This window comes from Equus przewalskii, chromosome 14 (assembly GCF_037783145.1).
Source record: "Equus przewalskii isolate Varuska chromosome 14, EquPr2, whole genome shotgun sequence".
Classification (NCBI taxonomy): Eukaryota; Metazoa; Chordata; class Mammalia; order Perissodactyla; family Equidae; genus Equus; species Equus przewalskii.
The window spans coordinates 83,901,036-83,924,750 of NC_091844.1; the positions used below are offsets into that span (position 1 = coordinate 83,901,036).

The following is a 23,715-nucleotide window of genomic DNA, read 5'->3' on the forward strand; positions in this document are numbered from 1 at the left end:
AAGGTTTGTCTGCCTAGGGGTGGAATTAATGGTCATGGGGATTGTATCTTTGCCTTTACTAAATAATGCCAAACTGTTTTTGAAAGTGGTTATACACTTGCACCAACAGTATATTAGAATTCTCTTGTTCCACATCCTCATGAGCACGTAGCCCTGTTATCAGGTTGATAAATTGTGGCCAATCTTTTGGGTATGAAAAGATATTTTGTGATTTTAATTTTCGTTTTCCCTGAAAACAGTAAGGTTAGTGTGTTTTCATATAGTTTCTGGCCATTTGTATTTCCTCTTCTGTGAAGTGCTTATTCCTGTCTTTTGCCTATTTTTAAATTGAGTAGTTTGTCTTTTTCTTACTGATTTTTAGGGAACTGTAGACCCATTAAATAACAGCTCTCTATTTCCCCCTTCCCTCAGTCCCTGGTAACCACGATTCTGCTTTCTGTGCTGTGTATTTGACTGTCCTAGGCACCTGCTATATAAGTGGAGCTCTCCTACCAGGGTCTGAACCTGCCCCACCTCGGTCGAGCTGGCCAGGTAGGTGGACCATGTCAGTAAAGGATCAGAAGTGTGTGTAATATTTGTTTGGTTTTACTTTTCTTTGTACATTTCATAATCTACCAATACAGATTTTATTCTTATTTTCCTGTTAAGAAACTATGGCAGAGAGAGATCATAAATGCCAGAGATTACTTGGTCAAGGCTGGACCAAGGATTTGTATTTATGGTTTATTAGGTAATAATGAGCTGCTGACTTCAGATCTGCAGTTGTCAGCCTGCTGTGACGTTCTTATGAGACACATCCCCATTTCTGTACACGGTGTTACGTGGAGTTCCCAGCACACCAGTCGCATCGCTACTGCTTTTTTCTTAGAAATGTGAGGGCAAGAGTAACGTTTTGGGGATAACCTTATTAAAGTAAATTGTTCACAAACTTGACTGTTTTAGCTTTCATTAGTAATATTTACTTTGTGACGTGCCTCAAAACTGAGTTACTTTTCTGTGATTCGTAATTGCTGCCTTTGATTACTTCATTATGGCGACTTTATCAGCTGTTGGGGCTACTTAACATTCACCTCAGCGGTAGTGTAAATATTTGATAATCTGGGAGGTGCGGATGGTCTCCACTGTGGCTCTCCCCAGCCCCACAGTGGAAGCTCTTGTTAGGAGTTTGGGAGTGGAGTCAGTGCATCCTTGGCACACCCTCCGTGAGAGGATCGATGTTGATTTCCTGTGATCGATTCACCACATGTCACTGTATAGGTTGGAAGTCAAATACTTGTGATTTGTATTAAAGAATTACTTTGTGGCTCATGCTTAATATAAAAATGGCATCAAGCAATAGGAAAAAGAGATTACACATAAATTTGAATAATACGGTGATATGAATAAGATAAAACTAATGGTGAGCCCACAGGTATTTAACAACACATATTGATTCAGTGCTGGTCGTACACCAGGAGTAGGTTCTGAGGGACAGTAAACAGAATAGACAAAAATCCCTTTTCTCATGAAATGCACATTCTAATGATTATTTTAATTATTTACTTTAGGATAATTTACAATGTGTGACATCAAGAGACATAGTGATCAGTTGTGATTCTTTTTTGGTGGCAGTGTCTGAAACCTTTAAAAGTTCTTAAAAAAAAAGTGAGAAATTAAAAATTCTTCCATTGGCTCATTTGGATGATGTATTGTATATGTGCTTAATTGCTAAGTATTCCTAAGGCAAGGTGTCTCAGAGCCCAAGCTAATCATTAAAAGTTAATATTTTTATATTGGCATGATCCTTATTGAAAAGTGTTCTGTTTTTGGTAAGAGGCAGTATAATTTCAAAATCAAATCCACATATTTGTAAGATGATATCGTAGTGATCTGAAATCTGATGATAATGAGGCAGCCCAGAGGAACAGTCAGTTGTTTGTATAATTTGAAGCTTTGTAAAATTAATGGGCCAGTTAAATTGGCTTTTTTTTTTTCTTTTTCAGGGCGGGTGCTTTTTACCCAGTAGCACCTAGGCTCCTGGATATGAATGCTTTCAAGTTAAATTAGGAAAAGGTCACTATTCTTATTTGGGCTAATGCTTCTGATAGTCATAGCAGCAATGAATGAGTGAATGAATTAAATGGATTTTATTACAAATATGATAAGTAAACAAATTTATAAGATAATTTTAGGTAGTGATAAGTACTGTAAGGTCAGTAAAATGAGATGTATGATAAAAAAAAAAAAAAAAAGACGCCTGGGGATGCTACTTTAGCTTGTGAGGTCTGCAAAGCTTTTGAAGATGTGGTGTTTGAGTTCAGATGTGAATGGTGCAGTATCTGTATTTTGTGCATTCCAGGGGTGGGGGTGAGAGGGCTTTGGCCTTGAGGTGGAAATGAGTTTGGCATGTTAGAGAAGATCAGTATGGTTGAAAGGAAGTCAGTGAGAGAAATAGTGGCACATGAGGCTAGTGGGCTTCTGGTTCTCTGAGGACAGAGTAAGGAGTTAAGATTATATTTTAATTATTATGGGCAGTCTACCAAAGTATTTTAAAGCTGGTCACATGACTGCTTGCATTGTGGGAACTGACTTGTAGAAGCAAGAGAGAAAATTGGGAGACCTTGTAGTCAAGTCTACCAATTGTCCAGTCAAGAAATGATGGCGGCAATGGAGATGGAGACGAGGGCTAGAGCCTGCATGCTAGATATAATTTGGAGACAGAGCGAAAAGGACTTAGGAATGCATTGGAAGGTAATAAATAAGTAGTAGTCAAGGGTAATTGCTAGGCTTTTGGTTGAGCAGCTGAGTTCATGACGGTGCATTACCGAGATGGGTAAATTTGGGGAAGAAGGAAGGGAGGGGATCAAGAGTGCCCTTTTGGCCACAGTGAGTTTTAGATTCTTATTCGACATCCAAGTGAGGAGTTAGTGGGCAGTTGAATAAGTGAAACTGGAGCTCAGTGGAGAGGTCAAGATAAAAATTACAAAGTTAGGTGCCAGCAGCATAGAGATGACTGCCCAGGAGTGCGTGGCATCGTCAGTTTACGTCTTTAAACTGAGGAAGTTGGACTGGACGGTCTTTAAGTTCCCTTCTTTCTGAAAATCAGACATTTATTGAGTCACACAGACTGTCTGGGAGGAAGTAAAGAAATGGGAATGTTCACTAAAATGCGTTTAGCTTGTTAGACCGTGAAAATGATGAATAGGGAGGAAATACAGGCATTAATTGTCCTACATCTGTGTTCATTCCAAAATCGCTTGACAGTTGCTTGTCCACAAAGCTTGATATATAGCTGAAATGAAATATCCTTTCAAAAGTGAAGGTAATCTCAGTCACATTGTCAGGTTTTCAGTTAAACCCAAGTGATGGTCAGTGTGAGTTTATTTTTATTTAAAAAATTTTAAACAACTTTGTTGAGGTAAAATTGACACACAGTAAACTGTACATATTTAAAGTGCAAAATTGGATGTTTCGACACATGTATCCTTCCGTAAAACTGTCATTGTGACACATATAACACACGTCTCCGTCACCTCCGAAGTCTGCTTGTGCCCCTTAGGAATACCGTCGCCTCATGCTTCTCCCTGCCTTGCATCTCAGGAAACCACTAATCTGCTTTTTCTAGAAATTTGTATAAATAGAATTGTCCAGTAGGTGCTCTGCTTTTTTCCTCAGTTCTTTCACTCCGTGTAATTATTTTGAAATTCAGCGTGTTTTTGTATGTGTCACAATAGCTCATCCTTTTTTATTGTATGGATATACGAGCATCGGTTTGTCCAGTTGTTGTGAATTTGGACTCCCCTTACTTTTTCCCTTCAGCAAGCCTTCTGATTTGCTAGTATTGTCCCTAACCACGAAGAAACAAATATTGAGGTGCACACACACATACACGCACATACACACACTCTTCAAACCCTCTTGATATAAGGGGCGATCGTTCTTTGTGTTTGTATTCGTCCCCCCTTTGTCCTGTCCAGGGATGAGCTCCTTGTTGGTGATTGTCACAGTCAGCCTGCCAAGTGTTGTGGGTAAGAAGCACATCAACCCTTCCTTTGTGCTCTGTGTGATATTTTGGGATGTGTGTATGGTGAGTTTGTTTTGCTTGGAGTAAATTAATTTCAGTAGAGCGCCTTTGCTTGAGCTTGATAATTTAGCAGTTGTGGATGCAGTGAATCTAGCATCTTTTAATTTCACAGGTAAATGTAAATAAATTCCTTCTTAGTTCATAGGAATTTTACACGGATGGTTAAGACTGAAATTAAGTGAGAAAAGCTCTCATTAAGCTGATAGGTAGAAGATATGTCTTTTAATCTCTGTGGGGTCTTGATTAAATCACTTGCTTTCTGATTTTGTTTTGGTGCATTTAGAAAAGCTTACTGCTTTTTGGTTTCTCTGGATGATCTGAGAATACACTTCAGGATCTGCCAGTTAATAAACCCCTGGGAGTCTGGCTGTTTTTAACAACTTCGAATTTAGCTTGGAGTAGGAGGTTATGGGATGTCTGGGCTCTCGCCTTGCTGTTGTCTGGGAAGGAAGAGGAGAGAATGTTGTATCTAAGGTACAGGCCTGTCCTGGTAGAGCAGGGTTCTTTGGTGGCTAAACCCAGTGTGTTTTGCTTTTGTGGCATTAGGATAGGCAGTTGGCATATAATTCAGGAGGTAGGATTTGGTTCCGAGAGGCATGCCAGAGAAGTCCCTCCACTTTGTGTTCTCATGACACCAGTCCTCCCTGCCATCCTCCTCGGCAGCCGTCATTGTTATCCCTCATTTGTCTGTCTGCTTGCGCGCCTGTAGGCTTTGTGAGCGCAGAACTATCATTTCTGTATTGTTTGTTGTACTTAAACATAAATGTTTACTGAAGGTTGAAGAGAATGCATGTTTATGCTTATATATTTATTTTTTTATTTCTGGTTATGGAGTTTCCAATTGTAGTAATTAGTACTGTTTTAAGGCCCTAAGAAAGATGGAAGATAAATATGAGCTGTTATGTTAATAGTTTCCTCTCCTTGATTTTAAGCAAGCTCTTGAGGCATGATTTTCTTTCTGCTTTTTCTTTCAGTGAGTTAAAAGCACAGATAGAGACAGGCACTCCACTCCAGGATGGGTAGGAATTCATAGATGAGTAAAATTTGTTTGCAGGCCTTGAGAAGCTCACAGTCTAAAGGGAAAGTCAGAATAATAGGCCAGTAAGTGACAGCTGCTGTATAGAAATAATTTAAAATGTGTTTTGGAAGCCCAGAAGTATGAGTAAAGTTTCCATAGTTTCTAGTTGAGAAGCTGGGTGGAAGTGATCCCGTTAACTAAGATAGGGACCTCAGAGGAAAGAGGCAGATTTGGTAGAATGATGAGATAGATAAGGGTGCAGTAGAGAATTCAGTTTATGTATCCAATTTGAATTCTGTGCAGAATGTTATTCTTTTTGGATAATCTGTGGATTTTTATGGTGGTTTATAAAAACTAGTTTCCCAGATTTTCGGTTTGAATTTATTTTTACTACTTACGGGAGGTCGTAGTTCTTGAGTTAAATAAGTTTCGTGTTACGTTACGAAAGTTAGTTCTGACAATAGTGGAGTTGACTTTGTGCTTGAAAGAGCTGTTTTTCAATGGCAGTGGCCTAATCATGTTTGGAAATGCTTATTGTATCCTTTAAGACCTGGCTGCCAGTACAGGGCATTTAGTGCGATGAAACTAGCAATGCAGATTCAGTGTAGGGAGGTGAGATAATTACTATCTTAAATCTTGGTGCTCAGTTTTTTGTTTAGAGATTTGAAAACAAGCATGTACCACTTTTTAAAACTTTATTTGGGGACAGATAATAAACGCAAAATAAACAGGTAGGGTATTAAGTCTCCCTTTTACCCCTGTCCTCTACCCTGAATGACAACCATTGTGACCAGTTACTGGAGTATCTTTCTAGAGATCTTCCCAACGGGATGTTTATCATCTCATGGAAACCCAGAGACAGCGTGCTTCAAGGTTTGGTTAACTCGATGCCCTGAAGGCCTGGTCCTTAGGTCTTTCTGTTTTGCTTTCCTGTTTATTCCTCTTGGTCTGTGCCCCACCTGACCCCCAGGTGCCTTTCCCATTCAATGTGTATCGTGTAAATTGCTAAGTCCTTAGGGAAAACCTGCATATCTTTGTTGTGTTCATTTTTATGTGCGAGGAAGACTTTCCCAGGAGCCCTCAGCTTCATTTCCCATCGACCAGAATTGCACAGAGGTACATGTCCTGAATGAGTTGTTGGCAATGACTGGCTGAGACCAGTTACTCTTCACCCCGTGGGACTAGGGAAGGTCAGGCTTGTCTTGAAGCAAGTGGCTGCCTGGTAACTGAACGAAGTCAGACTTCTCTTGGCAAGGACAAAGGTGTGCTGCTGCAGGGTGTCTAGAAGATGGTTTGATCTCAGTACTTAGAGGACTGCCTCATTCTTTTTGATGCTGTTTAGCATTCATTGATTTAAAGTACCATGCTCTTACTAGTCCCTGTCTTTTCCGGTTTTTTCCTGTCATAGCAATGGTGTAATACCTGTTAAATGTAGTCATGTGCCAAATAATGATGTTTCAGTTAGAGACAGACCTCATGCATGACGGTGGTCCCATAATATCAGTACCACAGAGCCTAGGTGTGCAGTAGGCTATGCCATCTAGTTCGTGTAAGTGCACTCTGTGATGTTCATGTAATGATGGAGTCGCCTAATAACGCATTTGTCAGAATGCATCCCCGTCCTTAAGTGACACATGACTGTATATGTAAATACATCATCTCCCACATTGCCAGATTTTTCTCCATCAGCATCGTGTCAGTATACACTTCCACCAGCAGTGTTGCAGAGTTCCTCTTCTCTTATACACCTGACAATACAGTGTGCTGTTGAAGGTTTTGATTTCACCAATTGAATGGGTGAAAATGTTGCTTTATTCTGATTTTAATTTCCATTTCTCTTATTACAGAGTTTGGGCATCTTTTCATATGAATGAGTCATTTGTAATTTTTTTTCTGAGAACTGACCATGCATATATCTGCCCATTTTTCTATTGCTTTGTGATTCTTTTTGTTACTGATCTGTAGGAGCTTTATATATATTAAGGAAATTAGTTTTGGGTAGTATGACTTGTATGACTTGTAAGTATCCCTTTTCAGTCTGTTGTTTCTCTTTTGACTTTGCTTATGGTGTTTGGCCACGAGGGAATTTTTATATTTATGTAATGGAATTGTATCTAATTTTCTTTTTTTCCTTCTGAATTTGTGTTATATTCAGAACATTTTTAAATGTTGCCTTTATCATATTCTAAAGACCTATGATGTATTTGAATCTATCTCTGGACTTCTGATTCTATTTTATTGATCTGTCCATTTGTTCTTCCTTCTAGCTTAAAAAAATTTTTTTGCTTTACTCTCATTAATAGAGGAAGTCCACCCTCATTATAAATTTCTCACTTGTATATATTTCTATATTAATTTTAAAATCAACCTTTTCTTTTCTAAAAAGCCTATTCACATTTTTATTGTGTTGGACTTAATGATTACTGTAGGGAGAAATTAACATTTTTATGATCTGAGTCTTCCTATTGGTGAATGGTTACCTTTCTGTTTATTCAAGTGCTTTTTGTTCTCGTCTCATGGCATTTTAAAATTTGTTTCATGTACATATTATGTTGAGATTATTTTTAGCTATTAATATTTCTTGTTGCTAAATATTAAACAATTTTTCTTTCCATTTTATCTAACTGGTTGTTATTTGTCTATATGAAGACTGTTGCTTTCTAAGCTGAAGTGGGGAGATAGTAAGTAAGTTATCTTAGAGAGAGAGTAAGTTATCTAAGAGCATACTGCTAGTTAACAGCAGTTGAATTCCACAGCCCGGTGTGCTGCCTGACTGTTTTGCCTTATCATCTTCTTGCAGTTGTTCTGTACTGCTTCTGATGCTCTGCATAGCTTTTCAGAACCCCCCGAGAATTAAAACCAACTAGACTACAAACAGGAGTTATTTTGGTGTATTCAGTGAGACATTTAAACCTCAAGTAGAAATCTTTGTTTAATGCTTATTTTTGATTGTTCATGTTCCCACTCATCATTAGAAAATTTTAAGTGTTTTAAGTTAATGAAGGTGGTATTTTGCTTCTGAGTCTGTATCGAATCCTTCCTTCTTCTTATTTGTATATGATATATTCTGCTAAGTGACATTGGATCTGATGCTTACTTGCTACACAAAAAGCCATCAAGTTTTATTTTTGTGTTTTCTGATAGACTATTTCAATTCACAATTTGGAAAAGCGGGTGTATATGATAGCTTTTCAATTTGAGAACAATAATTTGTGAGCAGGAATGTTGTTTAATATTTAGGACTGTTATAAGATTATTAGCTAAGTTTTATAAAGAAGAGGAACAGTCTATTAAAGGTTGTTTTTAGATATTATATATCTCAGGACCATTGAGATATTATAGAATTCTTGACTTTAATTTGAATATTTAAAACCATTAGCCTTGGGAGTACTGAGAAAGTTCCGTTTCCCCACTCGCTGAGAAGGGATGCATTTGAAAGAGGACCTGAACTCTCTTCTTACCCTGTTCTCCAAAGAAAATATTTAACTAAGCTACACTTTGTTTGTTCTTTTTTTTTTTTTTCCATTATGTTTCCTTAGAACTTTTTATTTGGAATTCTTTTTAATGACTTTTAACATTTCTGGTGGGTGTCAGAGAAAGTAATAAATTCCTGAGCAATAGTTTGTCTTCTAAATATAGTTAAAATAGGGTCTAATTGTGACTTTAAGAAAACTGTATATTGGTGGTATAGGATTCAGAAATTGTTATATCAAAAGCAGAGAAATACCTGTTTTTCTTTGCTGAGTGGTGTATAAATGAACTGGACAAACAGAGTTGGTGAACAGTCTGAAATGCTGTTCTCCAAATGGCATTTGGTGAATTGCTGTGGCTTACTGTGGAAAAGAAGTTTGTGCATCTTCAGAGGAGTTATCCTTGTGGAAAGATGATTAGGCTTATTTTGTGTCCTTACAGAGGACACAGATACGGCCAGTTCCTTAAAAAAAAAGTTTGAGTATTTATCGTGTACCAGATTCTGTATTCCTCCTGAGGAATGTAGAGGTGGATGCGGAGAAGTGCACAGGATGGACAAGTCTAGTAAGTGTGTGGGTGCGGTGGGACCACAGAACAGGGCACTTGACTTGACCTGGGTGCTAACAGAGGCCAGATGAATCGCAAGGAGGACTTCTCAGAGGAAGTGACACTGAAACTGAGCATTATGTCACAAAATGAGGAAGAGAACATTCTAGTGGTTAACACTGTCATTCACTTAGAGAGAGGTGGGGGAAGATGAAAACTGAAAAATCTCCGTGAGTATGGTGCTGTTGCCTTTGGAAAGAGCAGGATCAGTGGAGTAACCAGGTTGGAAACCAGTGGGCTCACCGTTGGGGTGTGGGGTCAGTGACAGAGTGCCCAGTCCTCACTTAATTCACATTGTGGGACCGATGAATATGTGAAGGTAGAAACCAGAGTACTTGCTTTCAGAAGCTTGCCTATAAGGGAAAGCATGGCTAGATATTTGGAGAGGTAGAATTGTACGAGAGTGTTTTTAAAGATTGTGGAGACGTAAGCCTGTCCATGCGTGAAGGGAATGGTGAGGGGCTAAAGGAGAGGAAGATGTTGAAGATTCAGAAGAAAGAGTGGTAATTGATAGTGCCATGGTCCCTGAGGAGGTGTGTGACGGGGCTGGGGTTCAGAGCCCCGGTGGTGGCATGCAACTGATGGAAGTTCCAAGCAGGCAGAGTTTAGGTCCCTCTCAGGAAGAACTTTTTAAAATTTAGTGGTTTCCAACAATGGAATAAATTGGCTTGCAAAGTAGTGAGCGACCTGTCTCTGGAAGTGAGAAGATGGATGACCGTTTACAGGCAGGTTCTGAGGGAAATGCTGTATGGACTGGGGGCTGGACTGGCTCATCTTTTAGGGTATTTCCAATTTCAAGATTTTTATGGATTTAAATACTCATAATAAACTTAAGGTGTAGACATACAGAGAACATAATACTGACTGATTATCAATTTCGTGCCTTGCCTTCCTAATTTAGTTATGTACGTGAAGCAATATTTTGAATTTATTTCTTGGGGCAGATTCATGATTGCTTGGACAGATATAGATGTAGTTTTTCATTTTACCTTTTTTTATTATGAAATACCCATTCAGGAAAATATATGAAATATAACTAAAGTGTGGTAGAGACTGCTAGCTCTTCATCAAAAGTCAGTTTTTTCCCTCTCCTGACACGCAGCCTGACCACAGTTCCCAGTCAGCCTTGCAGCATGGTGGGGCTCGTTACTAGCTCTGCCCATGGAGTATGAATGGCAGTGATCCACATCCCATTTCAGGCTCGGGCTCTTTAGAAACAAGTGAGTCTTTCCCATGCTCTCATGTTGCCCTTCCGATGGTTGGATGCAGCAGTGATGAGGTTCTGGATAATGGTACCACAAGATGGGGGGAGCCGGGACCCCTAAATCACCTACCTAGGAAGGCCGCTCACTGACCAGGAATATCTGTTTTGGACTATTATGTGAACCTCAGTTTTGTTGGAGCCATTACATATATTTTGAGTGTGTTTATTACAGCACCTAGTGTTACCATAGCCAATACATAAAGTTTAACAAAAAATTATAAAGTCAATACCTCTGTAACCACCTGGTCAAGAAATAGAATATTACCAACCCACAAAAGCCCCCGTGTGTCTCTCACTGTATCCTGTTCCCTTCCTCTGTAGGTGAGCACATGAGTGACTTCAGTGATAGTCATTTCATGCTCTGCTTTATAGTTTTGTCACTTGTGTTGGTATCCCCAAGCAATATGGTTTATTGCTTGTTTATGAATATATGTTTATATTTTGTATGTATGCCTCTGAATGGATTCAAGAGAGGCATGGCTTAGTTCACACAGCGTTGTGTGTTGAGTTTAATCCATATGTTGTAAGAGGTTATAATTCTTTTATTTTCATTGTTCTGTGTAGTTTCCTGTTGCATGAATATACCACAATATATTTAACCATTGTACTGTTAATGGGCATTAGGTTTTTTCTAGCTTTTGGCTATTATGAACAACACTGTTTTGAACAGTCTTGTGCATGTCTCCTGGTCCCCATGTTGTACCTCTAAGTAGTAGAGTGCCTGAGTCACAGGGCATGAGTTTCTTCACTTCTGTAAGAAAACACCACGCTGTTTTCCGGAGTAGTTGTGTTAGCCGCGTGTGAGGGACCCCAATGCTCCACGTGGTGGTCTACATTTGGTATTGTCAGACTGTAAGAGGTTTGGCAATCTGGTGGGTATCTAATAGTATCTTATGTGGGTTAATTTGCGTTATTTCCTAAAGATTTAAAAAGTGGTTCTTTGCCTGACCTTTGGGCCCCATCATATCTAGTTGACTTTGAGCTTGGTTGATGAGGACATTTTCCCAAACATGGCTGTACACGAATTTTGCTGGGGAATTAAAAAAAAAAAGAATTTGAGGTCCTATTTCAGACTAGAGGAATAAAAATTCAGGGGCTGGTATCTGGGAATCCATTTCGACCCAGCTGTGCGGGTCATTATTAGACAGCTGGACTTACGCACGTAGATTTGAGCACAGTGCCAACGATGCTAAAGGTTATTCTATCTGTGGGGCCTTGAGAAGCCCTGTGATCCTTGGCCACAGGCTGTGTGCCTCACTCCTCCACCCCACACCAATGTGGGGTCTCCTGAGGACTGGCTGTTCTCTTGGGAGCCACTGGCTAAGAATGTAAATATACTATCCAAAAGCCATTTATGCTATTAGGAAAATAACACTAGAACATATTTTGTGTTTCATTGATAGAGATATGGAAGTAACAATTGATTTTTTGGGCTACTTTTGTTAATTTTTTGAGGATTGTACTGATTTTGGGCTGCCACAAAATTTAAGGTTTTTTTACTCTAAACTTATTATAAGTCAATTGTTGGCTTATTATAGAATGCTTAATTCTGATGTAGAAGTATTAAAAACTGTCATGTGGCATACATGGCAGTTTAAGTATACATTTTTTCGTAAGAGGGAGAAAAATATTTTAAACTTTTAAAGTATTTCAGAAATATATCCAGTGCAGTGCAGTAGAAAAATAATGTAAGCCACAAATGCTAACCACATATGTAATTTTAAATTTTCTGATAGACACGTTAAAAAAAGTAAAAAAGACCAGGTGAAATTAATGTTCATAATATATTTTATTTAATCAGTATATTCAAAATATTATTCAATACAGTAATCAGTAAAAAATTATTAATGACATATTTGATGTTCTTTTTTTATACTATGTCTTTGAAGTCTAGCGTGTATTTGACATCTTAATTTGGAGTAGCCACATAGAAGTGCTCGTAGCCACATGTGGCTGGTGGTATCATATTGGATAGCACAGATCTGTTCAGAAAATTGCTCAAGGATAAGTGTATAACTTGATAGGTGTTTTGAACACCCTAGAAACCCTCTCCTCGTGTTCCAGTAAAAGGGAGGAAATTTAAAGAATAAAAAGAAAAAATACATTGTAGAGACAGAATGCCAAGTTGTGAATAACATTTTTAGATTTTGTTGCTACACATTAGTTAAAGTCTAGGCACCCTTAGTAAAAATGAGGAAATGGTAGGATCAGGTTCAACTTTGGAACTAAAAGGAAAAAGCGTAAGACAGAGCCAGGAGGTCTGGGTCCTGAATCTTCCAGGCTTGCTGTTTCCTTTAAAGCAGAGATGACATTTATCTCACATGGATATTGTGAGGATGCTTTAGGTTTTGTGAAATGTAATAAAACCTATTATACTGAATCAGAAAATGTTAGTGCTGGAAGCACTAAGATATTTTGTTTTAGGAAATAGACATAGATAAATGTTTTAATGCCGTAAGTAGAAAATTCAGAATTCTGAGTTTCTCTCATTCAGTGATATAATCATACTTGAACTATTTTCTGTTTTTTTCAAAAAAACTAACCCAAGAAATAGATGGACGTGTGTCCATGTATTCATGTAATAAATATAGTTGTATGTATAGTGCAAAAACCAAAAGCCAAAGAGCTCATAAACCATAGAGAAAACTTCTATTGGAAGAGACGCCATAAACAAAGATAAAAAGCAGCCGTAGACTTGAGAGAGGCTATGTGCAAAAGATCAGTTTCAAATATATAAAAAATTCTTTTAAAAAAATCAATGAGAAAAAAACTCAATAGAAAAGTGTGCAAAGAATATAAAGAGGAAACTGAATGTCCAATAAACATATGAAAAATGCTCAAGCTCACTAGTAATCAGGGGATATGCAAATGAAAAAATAATGAGATAACATTTTACATCCATTAGCTTGGCAGAAATTCCAAGTCTGACAGTACCAGCTATTGTCAAGAATAGGAGCAGTGGAACTCACACTGCTACTGGGAGTATAAATAGGTACACATTGCTTAGGAGAGCAATTAGCAACATCTAGTTAAGGGAGGATGGTCAACCCAGAAATCCTACTCCGAGTGTTCATACAGTGGAGTGTTCATACAGTGGAATACGATACAGCAGTAAGTAAATGTATCAACATAGATAAATGTCAGGAGTGTAATGTTAAGTGAAAAGAAATTGCAGCTGCTTACTTTGTCTTTTACCATTTTATAAAATTTAAAACATTCAAAGCAATACACAATGTAAATTATGCAGGTGGTAAAAGTATAACAATACTCATGAGAGTACTGTACAACTTAAGGCTAGTGATTACTCTTGGTGGAGGGGATGGAGAGAACTGGATCGGAAAGGAGGGGTTTGCACAGGGTGCTTCATTGTACATGTCGCATTGGAAATAGCAGAATATTTCAAGTCCACTTCCTTCACCATTACCTCCTTCCTAGAGGGGACCATATCTAACAGTTTGATGTCTAGTTTTCCTGTGCGTGTGCGGATGGAAGCAGAACAGCACGTGGCGAGTAGCACAGACTCTGGAGTAAGGGTGCCGCATTCCACAAGATGCTCATGAGGGTTACTTGAAGCTGTCTTGTAAAGCACGTGGGCTGTGCCTGGAGCATACCTGGGGTCTGTTGAGTAGCTACAATTAGTGAAATGTGGTCTATATGAATAGGATATATGGAGAACGAACTTAATGTCTAGTGCATTGTAGGTGCATAGTAGGCTCATAATAAGTACAGGGCAAATAAATGTTTGATGAAATGAATGTATACATAGTTTGGATTTTTCTTCTGTTCTGCAGTTTACACTTTTCACTTAATAGTATATCTTGGATATCTTCCATGTCACAACATACAGATCTATGCAATTCTTGTAACCACATTTCAAAAATCTAATCTGATTTTTAGTTTCTTTCGTGAATTGCATATTGCTTTCTTTCTCCATTTTTATATTGTTGTCTTTTTCCTGTTGACTCCTAGGAGTTCTTTCTACATTTTGAATCCTAACCCTTTGTTATGTATCTCATAAATTTGTATTTTTTTCTTCCAGATTGTTACTTACAATATTGTCTTAATATTCTTTTGTTGTATAGAAGTTTTTAGTTTTTGTGTAGAAAATCTGATTATATATAATCTCTTACATTCTTGTCTAGGACATAGATAGTTTGTTATCATATCAAGTCAGGATAAACTAGATTATGCTTTTGTGGTAACAAACCATCCCCAAATTCATGGGCTTAAAACCACAAAGGTCTCTCTTGCCACTTGTCTAATCAGGAGTTGGCAGGGGGCTTCCCTCGTCATTTCTGGAATATTGCAGACAGAAAGACAACTCTGGAGGTTCTTGTTCTGGTAATTAAGAAGAAGCGGCACACGTCACTTCTGCTAAGGGCTCACTGGCCGTGGCTAGTCACCATAGGGAGTCAGGAAATTCAGTCCTCCGTCTGCCCAGAAGGAGAGGAGAACCCGGTGCCCTTGAGTGGCACTGATGACCACCGCAGTTGAGTATAGGCCAGTAATCCATTTGGACTTGGTTTTTAAATTTAAGAGGCAGCAGAGCGGTGTCTTGGTTTCTTCATCTGTAAAATGTAGATAACGCTTATCTCATAGAGTTGTTGTGAGGATTAAATAGATAATTGTAAAGCCTAAGAACAGTTTGGGTCCTCTGAGGAGCAGATGCCAGGAAGCAATTAGGTGAGCAGGAGGTCTGCCTGAGAAATGCCTGGGAGGGAAGGCTGGGAGGGAGCTGGAGGCAGGTGGGCGGGCTGGCCGCCCGCAGGTCTGACCCCTTTGGAGAGGACAGGTTGGGTAGGGTGAGACTTCCACTGTGGTGCGGTTCCAGGAAGGCTGGCAAAGCCAGAGTCTCCTGGGTCCTAGGAACAGGCCTGCCTTCGTTTCCCTGCCACACCCACTTGTGGGGAGCGCGCCCTTGGCAGGAACCAGGCGATGGATTTCAGGAGTGCAGCAAGTGGAGCTGTGGTCAGGCGCATATCTACACCTGCCACGACAGTGCCTGGCGCACAGTAAAAATGCAGTGTGAGCAGCAGGGCTTATGAAACGCGGTGTGACTTCAGTTTTTCTAAAAGGAGAGTCCTTCACCCCGGTTACATTAATTGACTAATCTAGCTTTTCTTCTCCTGATCGGAAATGATTCTTTTCTATAGATGGGAAATACACCATTTATTTAATAGTCCCTTGTTGATGGACACTGTTCATGTCTGATTTAAACAATGCTACAATGAGCCCTCTTGTATGCTTGAGTGTTTGTGCCACTTTATCTAGGGTCCAGTTGTACACGTTGGGTTTCTTGGTAAAGGATAGTTCATTTTAAGTTTTGACGGCCATTGTCAAGTTTCCTTTGAAGAGCTACCCTGTTACAGTCTCCCGACAGTGCAGAATGCCAGCTCCTCATTCCCTCGGCAGTGTGGGGGGTGGGGCGGGGGGCATGCTTGGTGCCTTTCTCATGGTTTAATTTGCATGTCCTTACTTACGGCTGAGAGAGATTTTTCATATCTTTATTGGACATTGACATTTGTAAATGTTTATGCCTTTTGCCTAATTTTGAGTAGTTCATTGTTTTCTTGTGGATATGTAGAAGTTTTTTGTGTATTAAGTAAAATGACTCTTTTTTTCCTGTCATATGTTCTGCAAATGTTTTCTCCCACTTTTCATTTGTCTTTTGCCTTTTTTTCATTTTGCTATACATAAGTTTTAAATCTTTATATGGTAAAAATCTACCAAACTTTGCTTTTATAACATCTGTATCTTCTTTTTGGAAAAGCTTTTAAACTACCTAATGGCTCCCCCCTCCAGTTTTATTGAGATATAATTGACATGTAACACTATATTAGCTTGATATGCACACATAATGATTTGATAGATGGATATATTGAGAAATGATTACCACATCCATCATCTCACATAGTTAGAGATTGCTTTGTGTGTAGCTACAGATTTGGTGTGTTCGTGAGTGGAGGTGAGTTCAGGAGCCTCATGTGTCACCGTCATGGACCACTCCCTCCCTAAATGTTTTTACAAATTTATTTTGGGGTACTATTAAGAGTTTCTTTGAATGTCCTTAAAAACAAGTTAACGTTGTTGCTGTTACTTTGGAGTGGCATAAATTACTTGCCCCCTGAGTTGGCCGGCAGTAGACTTTCAACCTGAGTGCCTAGACGCTAACTCAACCTGAGATTGAACTGTGTCGTTTGGTGTTAAGAAAAGTCTTCTCTCACCACCTTACGGAAAATATGCTCCTCAGAACTGTCTTCTGGTATGTTTACAACGATTGCTTTTGTAAGTGCTTTTGTGTGCAACTTTCAAAAAAGGCTTCTTTTGTGTCAAATGAGGTGAGTTGCAAGTCAGTCTTAAATTGGCTAAGATTTTTCATCCTTGCTTCTTTCTCCCCGTCTCGTGCCCTGCCTGCACTCCTATCCCCCTACCCGCAAATTACTGGGGGCAGTTTCTTTGAAGGCGCATCAGGTCATTTGTATATTTTCAACAAAATAGTGTTGAAAAAAGAACATGCAGTCTTTTTAGTCTATATTTCTTTCCATTTAGAAAAAAGCTTATATAATGAGTTGATCTAAAACAAATGTGCATGAACTCTACACAGGATCTTTTTTATTGTGTTTACTAGTTATGGGAAGTAGCTATTTGTTGATGTTTTGTTAAATAAGATGGCAGTATTTTGCAGATAGCATCTTTTTAAAAGTCTTGCCTGTAGCAATCCATTTTCATCTCAGACGTTCTCTGGAAGTAGAAAGGCAGCCATGGAACAGCCTAGACTCAGGCCAACTTGGTTTGAGTATAAGTGACCTTGAGTTGGTTGAGTGAAATGGGGGAAATTGCCCCTTGTTCTAAGGATTAAATGGGATAATCAGTGTAAAGGACCTAGCACATGGTGGCTATCCATACACTTCAGCTGTGTTAGTTCTTTCTCACTCTCTCTCCCGTTTCAGAATTCGTTTGCCTCCCCAACCCTACCCCACCCATGAAAGAATGACTAAGATACGGTTTCAGTTTGGAAGAGTTTTACCTTTAAGACCTTTCAAAACAGTTACTTGAATGTCTGGGTGTTTATGTATTCTAGTATTTTCTATATAAAGTAACAAGTAATCTGCACTTATGCCTCTGGATGTCCTACAGATTTTTTTCTTTTTCTTTATTTATTTTTCTATTTTATTGTGGTAACATTGGATTATAACATTATATAGTTTCACATGCACATCGTAATATTTTTCAGATTCTGTGTAGATTACATCACGTTCACCACCCAAAAACTAATTATACTTCATCACCTCACATGTGAGCCTAATCACCCCTTTTGCCCTCCCCGCGGCCCCCTTTCCCTATGGTAACCACCAATCCAATCTCTGTTGCTATGTGTGTGTTTGTTGTTATTGTTGTCTTCTACTTATGAGTGAGATCATACGGTATTTGACTTTCTCCCTCTGACTTATTTCACTTAGCATAATACCCTCAAGGTCCATCTATGTTGTCACACATGGCCGGATTTCATCATTTCTTATGGCTGAGTAGTATTCCATTGTGTATAAATACCACATCTTCTTTATCCATTCGTCCCTTGATGGACACCTAGGTTGATTCCAAGTCTTGGCTATTGTGAATAATGCTGCAATGAACATAGGGGTGAATGTATCTCTATGCATTTGTGTTTTCAAGTTCTTTGGATAAATACCCAGCAGTGGAATAGCTGGATTATATGGTGGATCTATTCTTAATTTTCTGAGGATACTCCATACTGTTTTCCATAGTGGCTGCACCAGTTTGCTCTCCAGCCAGGAGTGTACGAGGGTTCCCTTCTCTCCACATCCTCTCCAACACATGTTGTTTCCTCTCTTGTTAATTATAGCCCTTCTGACCAGAGTGAGGTGATATCTCGTTGTAGTTTTGATTTGCATTTCCCTGATAGTTCATGATGTTGAACATCTTTTCATGTGCCTGTTGGCCATCCATATATCTTCTTTGGAGAAATCTCTGTTCAGATCTTTTGCCCATTTTTTAGTTGGGTTGTTGGTTTTTTTGTTGTTGAGATGTATGAGTTCTTTGTATATTTTGGATATTAACCCCTTACCTGATACATGGTTTGCAAATATCCTCTCCCAGTTGTTAGGTTGTCTTTTCATTTTGTTGATGGTTTCCTTTGCTGTGCAGCAGCTTTTTAGTTTGATGTAGTAGTCCCATTTGTTCATTTTTTTCTTTTGTTTCTCTTGCTCGGATAGACATGGTACTTGAAAATATGCTGCTAAGACCTATGTCAAAGAGCGTACTGCCTGTGTTTTCTTCTAGAAGTTTCATGGTTTCTGGTCTTACATTCAAGTCTTTAATCCATTTTGAGTGGATTTTTGTGCGTGGTGTAAGATAATGGTCTGCTTTCATTCTTTTGCATGTGGCTGTCTAGTTTTCCCAACACCATTTATTGAAGAGGCTCTCCTTTCTCCATTGTGTGCTCTTGGCTCCCTTGTCCGAATATTAGCTGTCCATAAATGTGTGGGTTTATTTCTGGACTCTTGATTCTGTTCCATTGATCTGTGTGTCTGTTTTTCTGCTAGTACCATCCTGTTTTGGTTTCTATGGCTTTGTAGTATATTTTGAAATCAGGGAGTGTGACACCTCCAGCTTTGTTCTTTTTTCTCAGGATTCCTTTGGCTATTGGGGGTCTTTTGTTGTTCCATATAAATTTTAGGATTCTTTATTCTATTTCTGTGAAAAATGTTGTTGGAACTCTGATAGGGATTGCATTGAATCTATAGATTGCTTTAGGAAGTATGGACATTTTAAGTATGTTAATTCTTCCGATCCAAGAGCACAGAGTATCTTTCCATTTCTTTTGTCTCCTTCAATTTCTTTCAACAATGTTTTATGGTTTTCGGTGTACAGATCTCTCACCTCTTTGGTTAAGTTTATTCCTAGGTATTTTATTCTTTTTGCTGCAGTTGTAAATGGGATTGTATTCTTAACTTCTCTTTCTGATACTTTGTTGTTAGTGTAGAAATGCAACCGATTTTTGTATGTTGATTTTGTATCCTGCGACTTGACTGTGTTCATTTATTATTTCTGAAAGATTTTTAGTGGATTCTTTAGGGTTTTCTATATATAAAATCATGTTGTCTGCACATAGTGACAGTTTCACTTCTTCTTTTCCAATATGGATCCCTTTTATTTCTTTTTCTTGCCTGATTGCTTTGGCTAGGGCTTCCAATAATGTGTTAAATAAGAGTGGTGAAAGTGGGCATCCTTGTCTGGCTCATTTTCTTAGAGGGTTAGCTTTCGGCTTTTCCCCATTGAGGATGATATTAGCTGTGGGTTTGTCATACATGGCCTTTATTATGTTGAGGTATTTTCCTTCTATACCCACTTTATTTAGAGTTTTTATCATAAACGGATGCTGTATCTTATCAAATGCTTTCTCTGCATCTGTTGAGATGACCATGTGATTTTTATTCTTTTTTTTAATGTGGTGTATCATGTTGATAGATTGCAGATGTTGAACCATCCCTGCATCCCTGGAATGAAACCCACTTGATCACGATGTATGATCCTTTTAATGTATTGTTGTATTCGATTTGCTAGTATCTTGTTAAAGATTTTTTTCTTGATATGATGATGCTACTGCCTGCGCCTAGAGTTCTTGCCATCTGATTGTCCAAATCTTTCTTATCCTTCGTAGCCCAGTTACAAGACCCAAATACTATGGTGCCTTTGGGATGCTTCCCCCAGGTTAGGGGAATTGAGTGCTCCTCCTCTGGGTTTTCCCAGGTCTGTGCCTTAGCACTTAAATTGTACTCTAGTTCCGTGTCTGTGACTCACTCCTTTTGTTTTTTTGGAGCAGGACCTCATTCCATGCATTTTTGTGTCTCTTGCACAATTATCCTGGCCATCAGTGGATAATTATGAATGCTTTTTTTTGAGGAAGACTGGCCATGAGCTAACTCCTGCCGATCTTCCTCTTTTTGCTGAGGAAGACTGGCCCTGAGCTAACATCCATGCCCATCTTCCTCTACTTTATATGTGGGATGCCTGCCACAGCATGGCTTGACAAGCAGTGCATAAGTCTGCACCCGGGATCTGAACTGGCAAACCATTGGCTGCTGAAGCTGAATGTACAAACTTAACTGCTGTGCCACTGGGCCGGCCCATGAATTATTCTTAAGCTGCATAATTTTAGATAGCTCACCTAAACGCTAAGACTTAATTTCCTCATCTGTAAAATGTGGCTTTCTATTCTGGATATTCTACTTCAGTTACTCTCACCAAGGTCACCAATAAAGTTTCAACTGCCAAGTTAGGTGGACTTCATGCCCCATGACATCTGACAGTGACTGTGGCCTCTTGATCCTGCCTTCTCTCTTCCCCACCTCCTCTCCTCATTCTGCTTGCTTCTCTTATCTGACCTGGACGCCACTGTTGCAGGCTGTAGGATTCTGTCCTAGGTCTGCTCGTCTTTCTGTCGCTCTCCTTTGGCTGTGTCTGTTACTCCCAGACTCTCATCTGCTCTTCTGCCTCCAGACCTGTCTTCCAGCCATCTTCAGAGTGCACACTTGTCCCCTGGGCACTCTCAAACTGAGCATACCTGAGAGAGAGTTCTTTCTCCCCCTAAAACGTGCTCTTCCTCCTGCATTGCCCTGTCGTGATTCATGTCATCATCCATTAATGACTTGCTGCCTTTCCCATTCTCAGCCCCTCGTCTACTGACCACTCCTGGCAGTCCTGTGGTCGGAGTGTTCTTTGAATTGGTTTTCTCTATCTCCCTGCTACTTCAGACCCTTCTTTCTCAAGGAGACTCGAACAGCAGCCTCCTAACCTGTTGCTACACACTCCTTGTTCCGTTCCTTCCTTTGCAGAAGCAGAGGATGGATCACGTCACTTTCTTATTCTAAAAATCTTCAGTGGTTTCTCATCACTTATGGGCTCACCTGTAAACGCCTCAGCATGACACACAAAGCCCCTCACTTTCTGAACCCACCCTGCATTGTGCTCATTTGTGTTTTCATGCCTCAGTGCTTCCTTCATATCTTATTTTTTTTCCTACTTAAAATGCCCTCTCCCTTATTTTCCAACAGAGTGGTTCTCACACCTTGAGGATTATCAGGACTTGTTTATTTTTAATGTGGTCTTTTGGGCCTACCCCTAAAAGATTTAGATTCAGTGTCTGGAGTGGGGCCTGGTCTCATGTTCTTTATCTGTAAGATGACAATTTAAAAATGGATGTCTACAAAGATATGATAAAATTCCATATGCCCTTGGTCCTAGAATGCTTCTATGATAATCACACTTTGCTTTATCTTATATGAATATACAAATATGAAAAGAGAGAGGGAGGGGAAGGGAGAGAGACTCCTCACACGGGTTGGTGATCAGCTGTGATAGGAACTCTCATGTCATCTGCTTTGTGACATTCACCCTTTTGTGCTCTTTCCTTTGTGGTGGTGTTCTTAAAGCACTTTCTATATAACCTTTAAACAGACACTTTAATAGTTGAGTTGAAGTTCCTTGTGTACACGTTTACTTTTCTCACTAACGTCACTCTGGGCTAGCACTGGGACTTAGGCTTTTTTCAATTTCCTGTACATTGCCCGTAGTAGATGCTCTGTAAATTTTTGTTGAATTAAGAGAGATTTGAAAGAAAGTTTTTAAACTGCAAGAAGCTTTGTAGATGTGAGTAGTTGTTAATATCAAGAATATTCATCTTTCTGATGTATTTACTTTTTGCTTAATTAAAAAATATAGTTGGAACCCTTTAGGAGGGAAAAAGTGCTTAGAACCTGTTTGAATGACGTTTGCTGGTATTGAGTCTAGCTCTTTCAAAGAACAATGGTCTCTTAGACTATGCGCAACAGCGTTCAACTGTCTTCTTCTGTAATGCGAGAAAAAGCACGTCGTTGTCTGTGTCTTCAGGCAGAGATGTCTCTGTGGATCTCTGCAGCCTCTCACGTAGGTGCTGTGATTGCCCAAAATCGAGGAGCCTGAAGCAGTGATTTTGTATGTGTTTTTTTTGCAAGTTCCTAATGTAAAATGGATTTTTCCTTTTATTTTTAGATTTTAAGACATATTTTCCTTAATGTCCTGTGAGGATATCCTTCCTAAGAGAAATGGAGATTTTCCTCAAGTCCTTAAATACGAGAAGAGATTCATACTGTTAGCATTTTCCTTTATCATTTTGCCAGGGCAGAAGCATTGCTAGTGAGAGAGAAGAGCAGCAGCACTATCCCCAGCATGTGCTGCATTCCCCAGCTTGAGAGCAGAACAGTTCCCAGTGAGTTATGAGAACACTTCAAAGTTGACGTTCGTGGACTGGGAGTAAATGTTTTCCCCCCTGGCTTTCTGAAGGCTTCTTTGTTATCATTCATCCATTTGCCTCCTGAACCAGTCCTTGAGATCCCCCAGAGCTGAGACATTGGGCTGTGACTGTTTCACAAGGTGGTAGTTTTCGACCAGCTGATGCTCCTTGACTCCCCGACCAGGGGTGGCTGCGGAACTCCAAATGGAAGAGGGTGCATTCCGCCAGGCCGCCCAGGGTCTTGGCCCAGAGGGTTTTTGAAGAAAAACCTTTTCTGCTAATTATAGGATCACCTAAGTCTTTTAAGCAAGTTTCTCTGTATCTCACACCGTACTGTGCTTTCCATTTCTATGTCTGCACCCCTGTATCTTCCAGGTTCTTCCAGGTGCCCCACAGGCCTCTCACCAGCTGGGTGCTGTTGACCCCGTAGCACAGACAGTGTGTGTCAGCCCGTCACTTTGAACTTGAGGCTGTCATCCCTGGGGAGGCCCCTGAGTTTTGTTTTTGTTTCTTTTGTAAACTGAGTGATCTTAATTTTGCTTAACCTTGGTCTTTTTGTCCTGAGAATTTTAACGTGCTGTCAAATGAAAAATTCAAGTCTGTGTTGCTAATATGAAATTTTAATTTTTCTTTACAGGTCAACTTTGTAGTGTGCCAACTCTTTGCCTTGCTAGCAGCCATTTGGTTTCGAACTTACCTGCATTCAAGCAAAACTAGCTCTTTTATGAGACATGTCGTTGCTACCCTTTTGGGCCTTTACCTTGCACTTTTTTGCTTTGGATGGTAAGTATTCTGATCATATTTAAATGAAGACTTTGGATATCTTTGTGACTTGAATGAGTAGAAACATACATTCTGTGGGATTTTGTTCTTATATTTACTTATAAAGTTTTATATGTATACATATATATGCCAACTTTTCAATTTTTATTTTTAATAGAAAAAATAAAGAATTGGAGAATGGGCTCTGTCTCTTCAGTTTGGGCTCAGAGGGGAATTTG

The 23,715-nt window shown here is 39.3% G+C and overlaps 1 protein-coding gene across 2 annotated transcripts in view; it reads left to right on the top strand.

Annotated features, from left to right (window-relative positions):
- Positions 1 to 23,715, top strand: part of MBOAT2 (membrane bound O-acyltransferase domain containing 2) — a 126,461-nt gene that overhangs the window by 24,758 nt on the left and 77,988 nt on the right. The window contains exons 1-2 of one of the 2 annotated variants that reach the window (XM_070574507.1): positions 405 to 531; positions 23,352 to 23,497. In XM_070574507.1, coding sequence (XP_070430608.1) covers positions 23,439 to 23,497 — 59 coding nt within the window. In that variant the 5' untranslated portion in view covers positions 405 to 531; positions 23,352 to 23,438. Of the gene's footprint in view, positions 1 to 404; positions 532 to 23,351; positions 23,498 to 23,715 lie in introns of those variants that run through there. The other variant, XM_070574509.1, reaches the window with a different exon arrangement.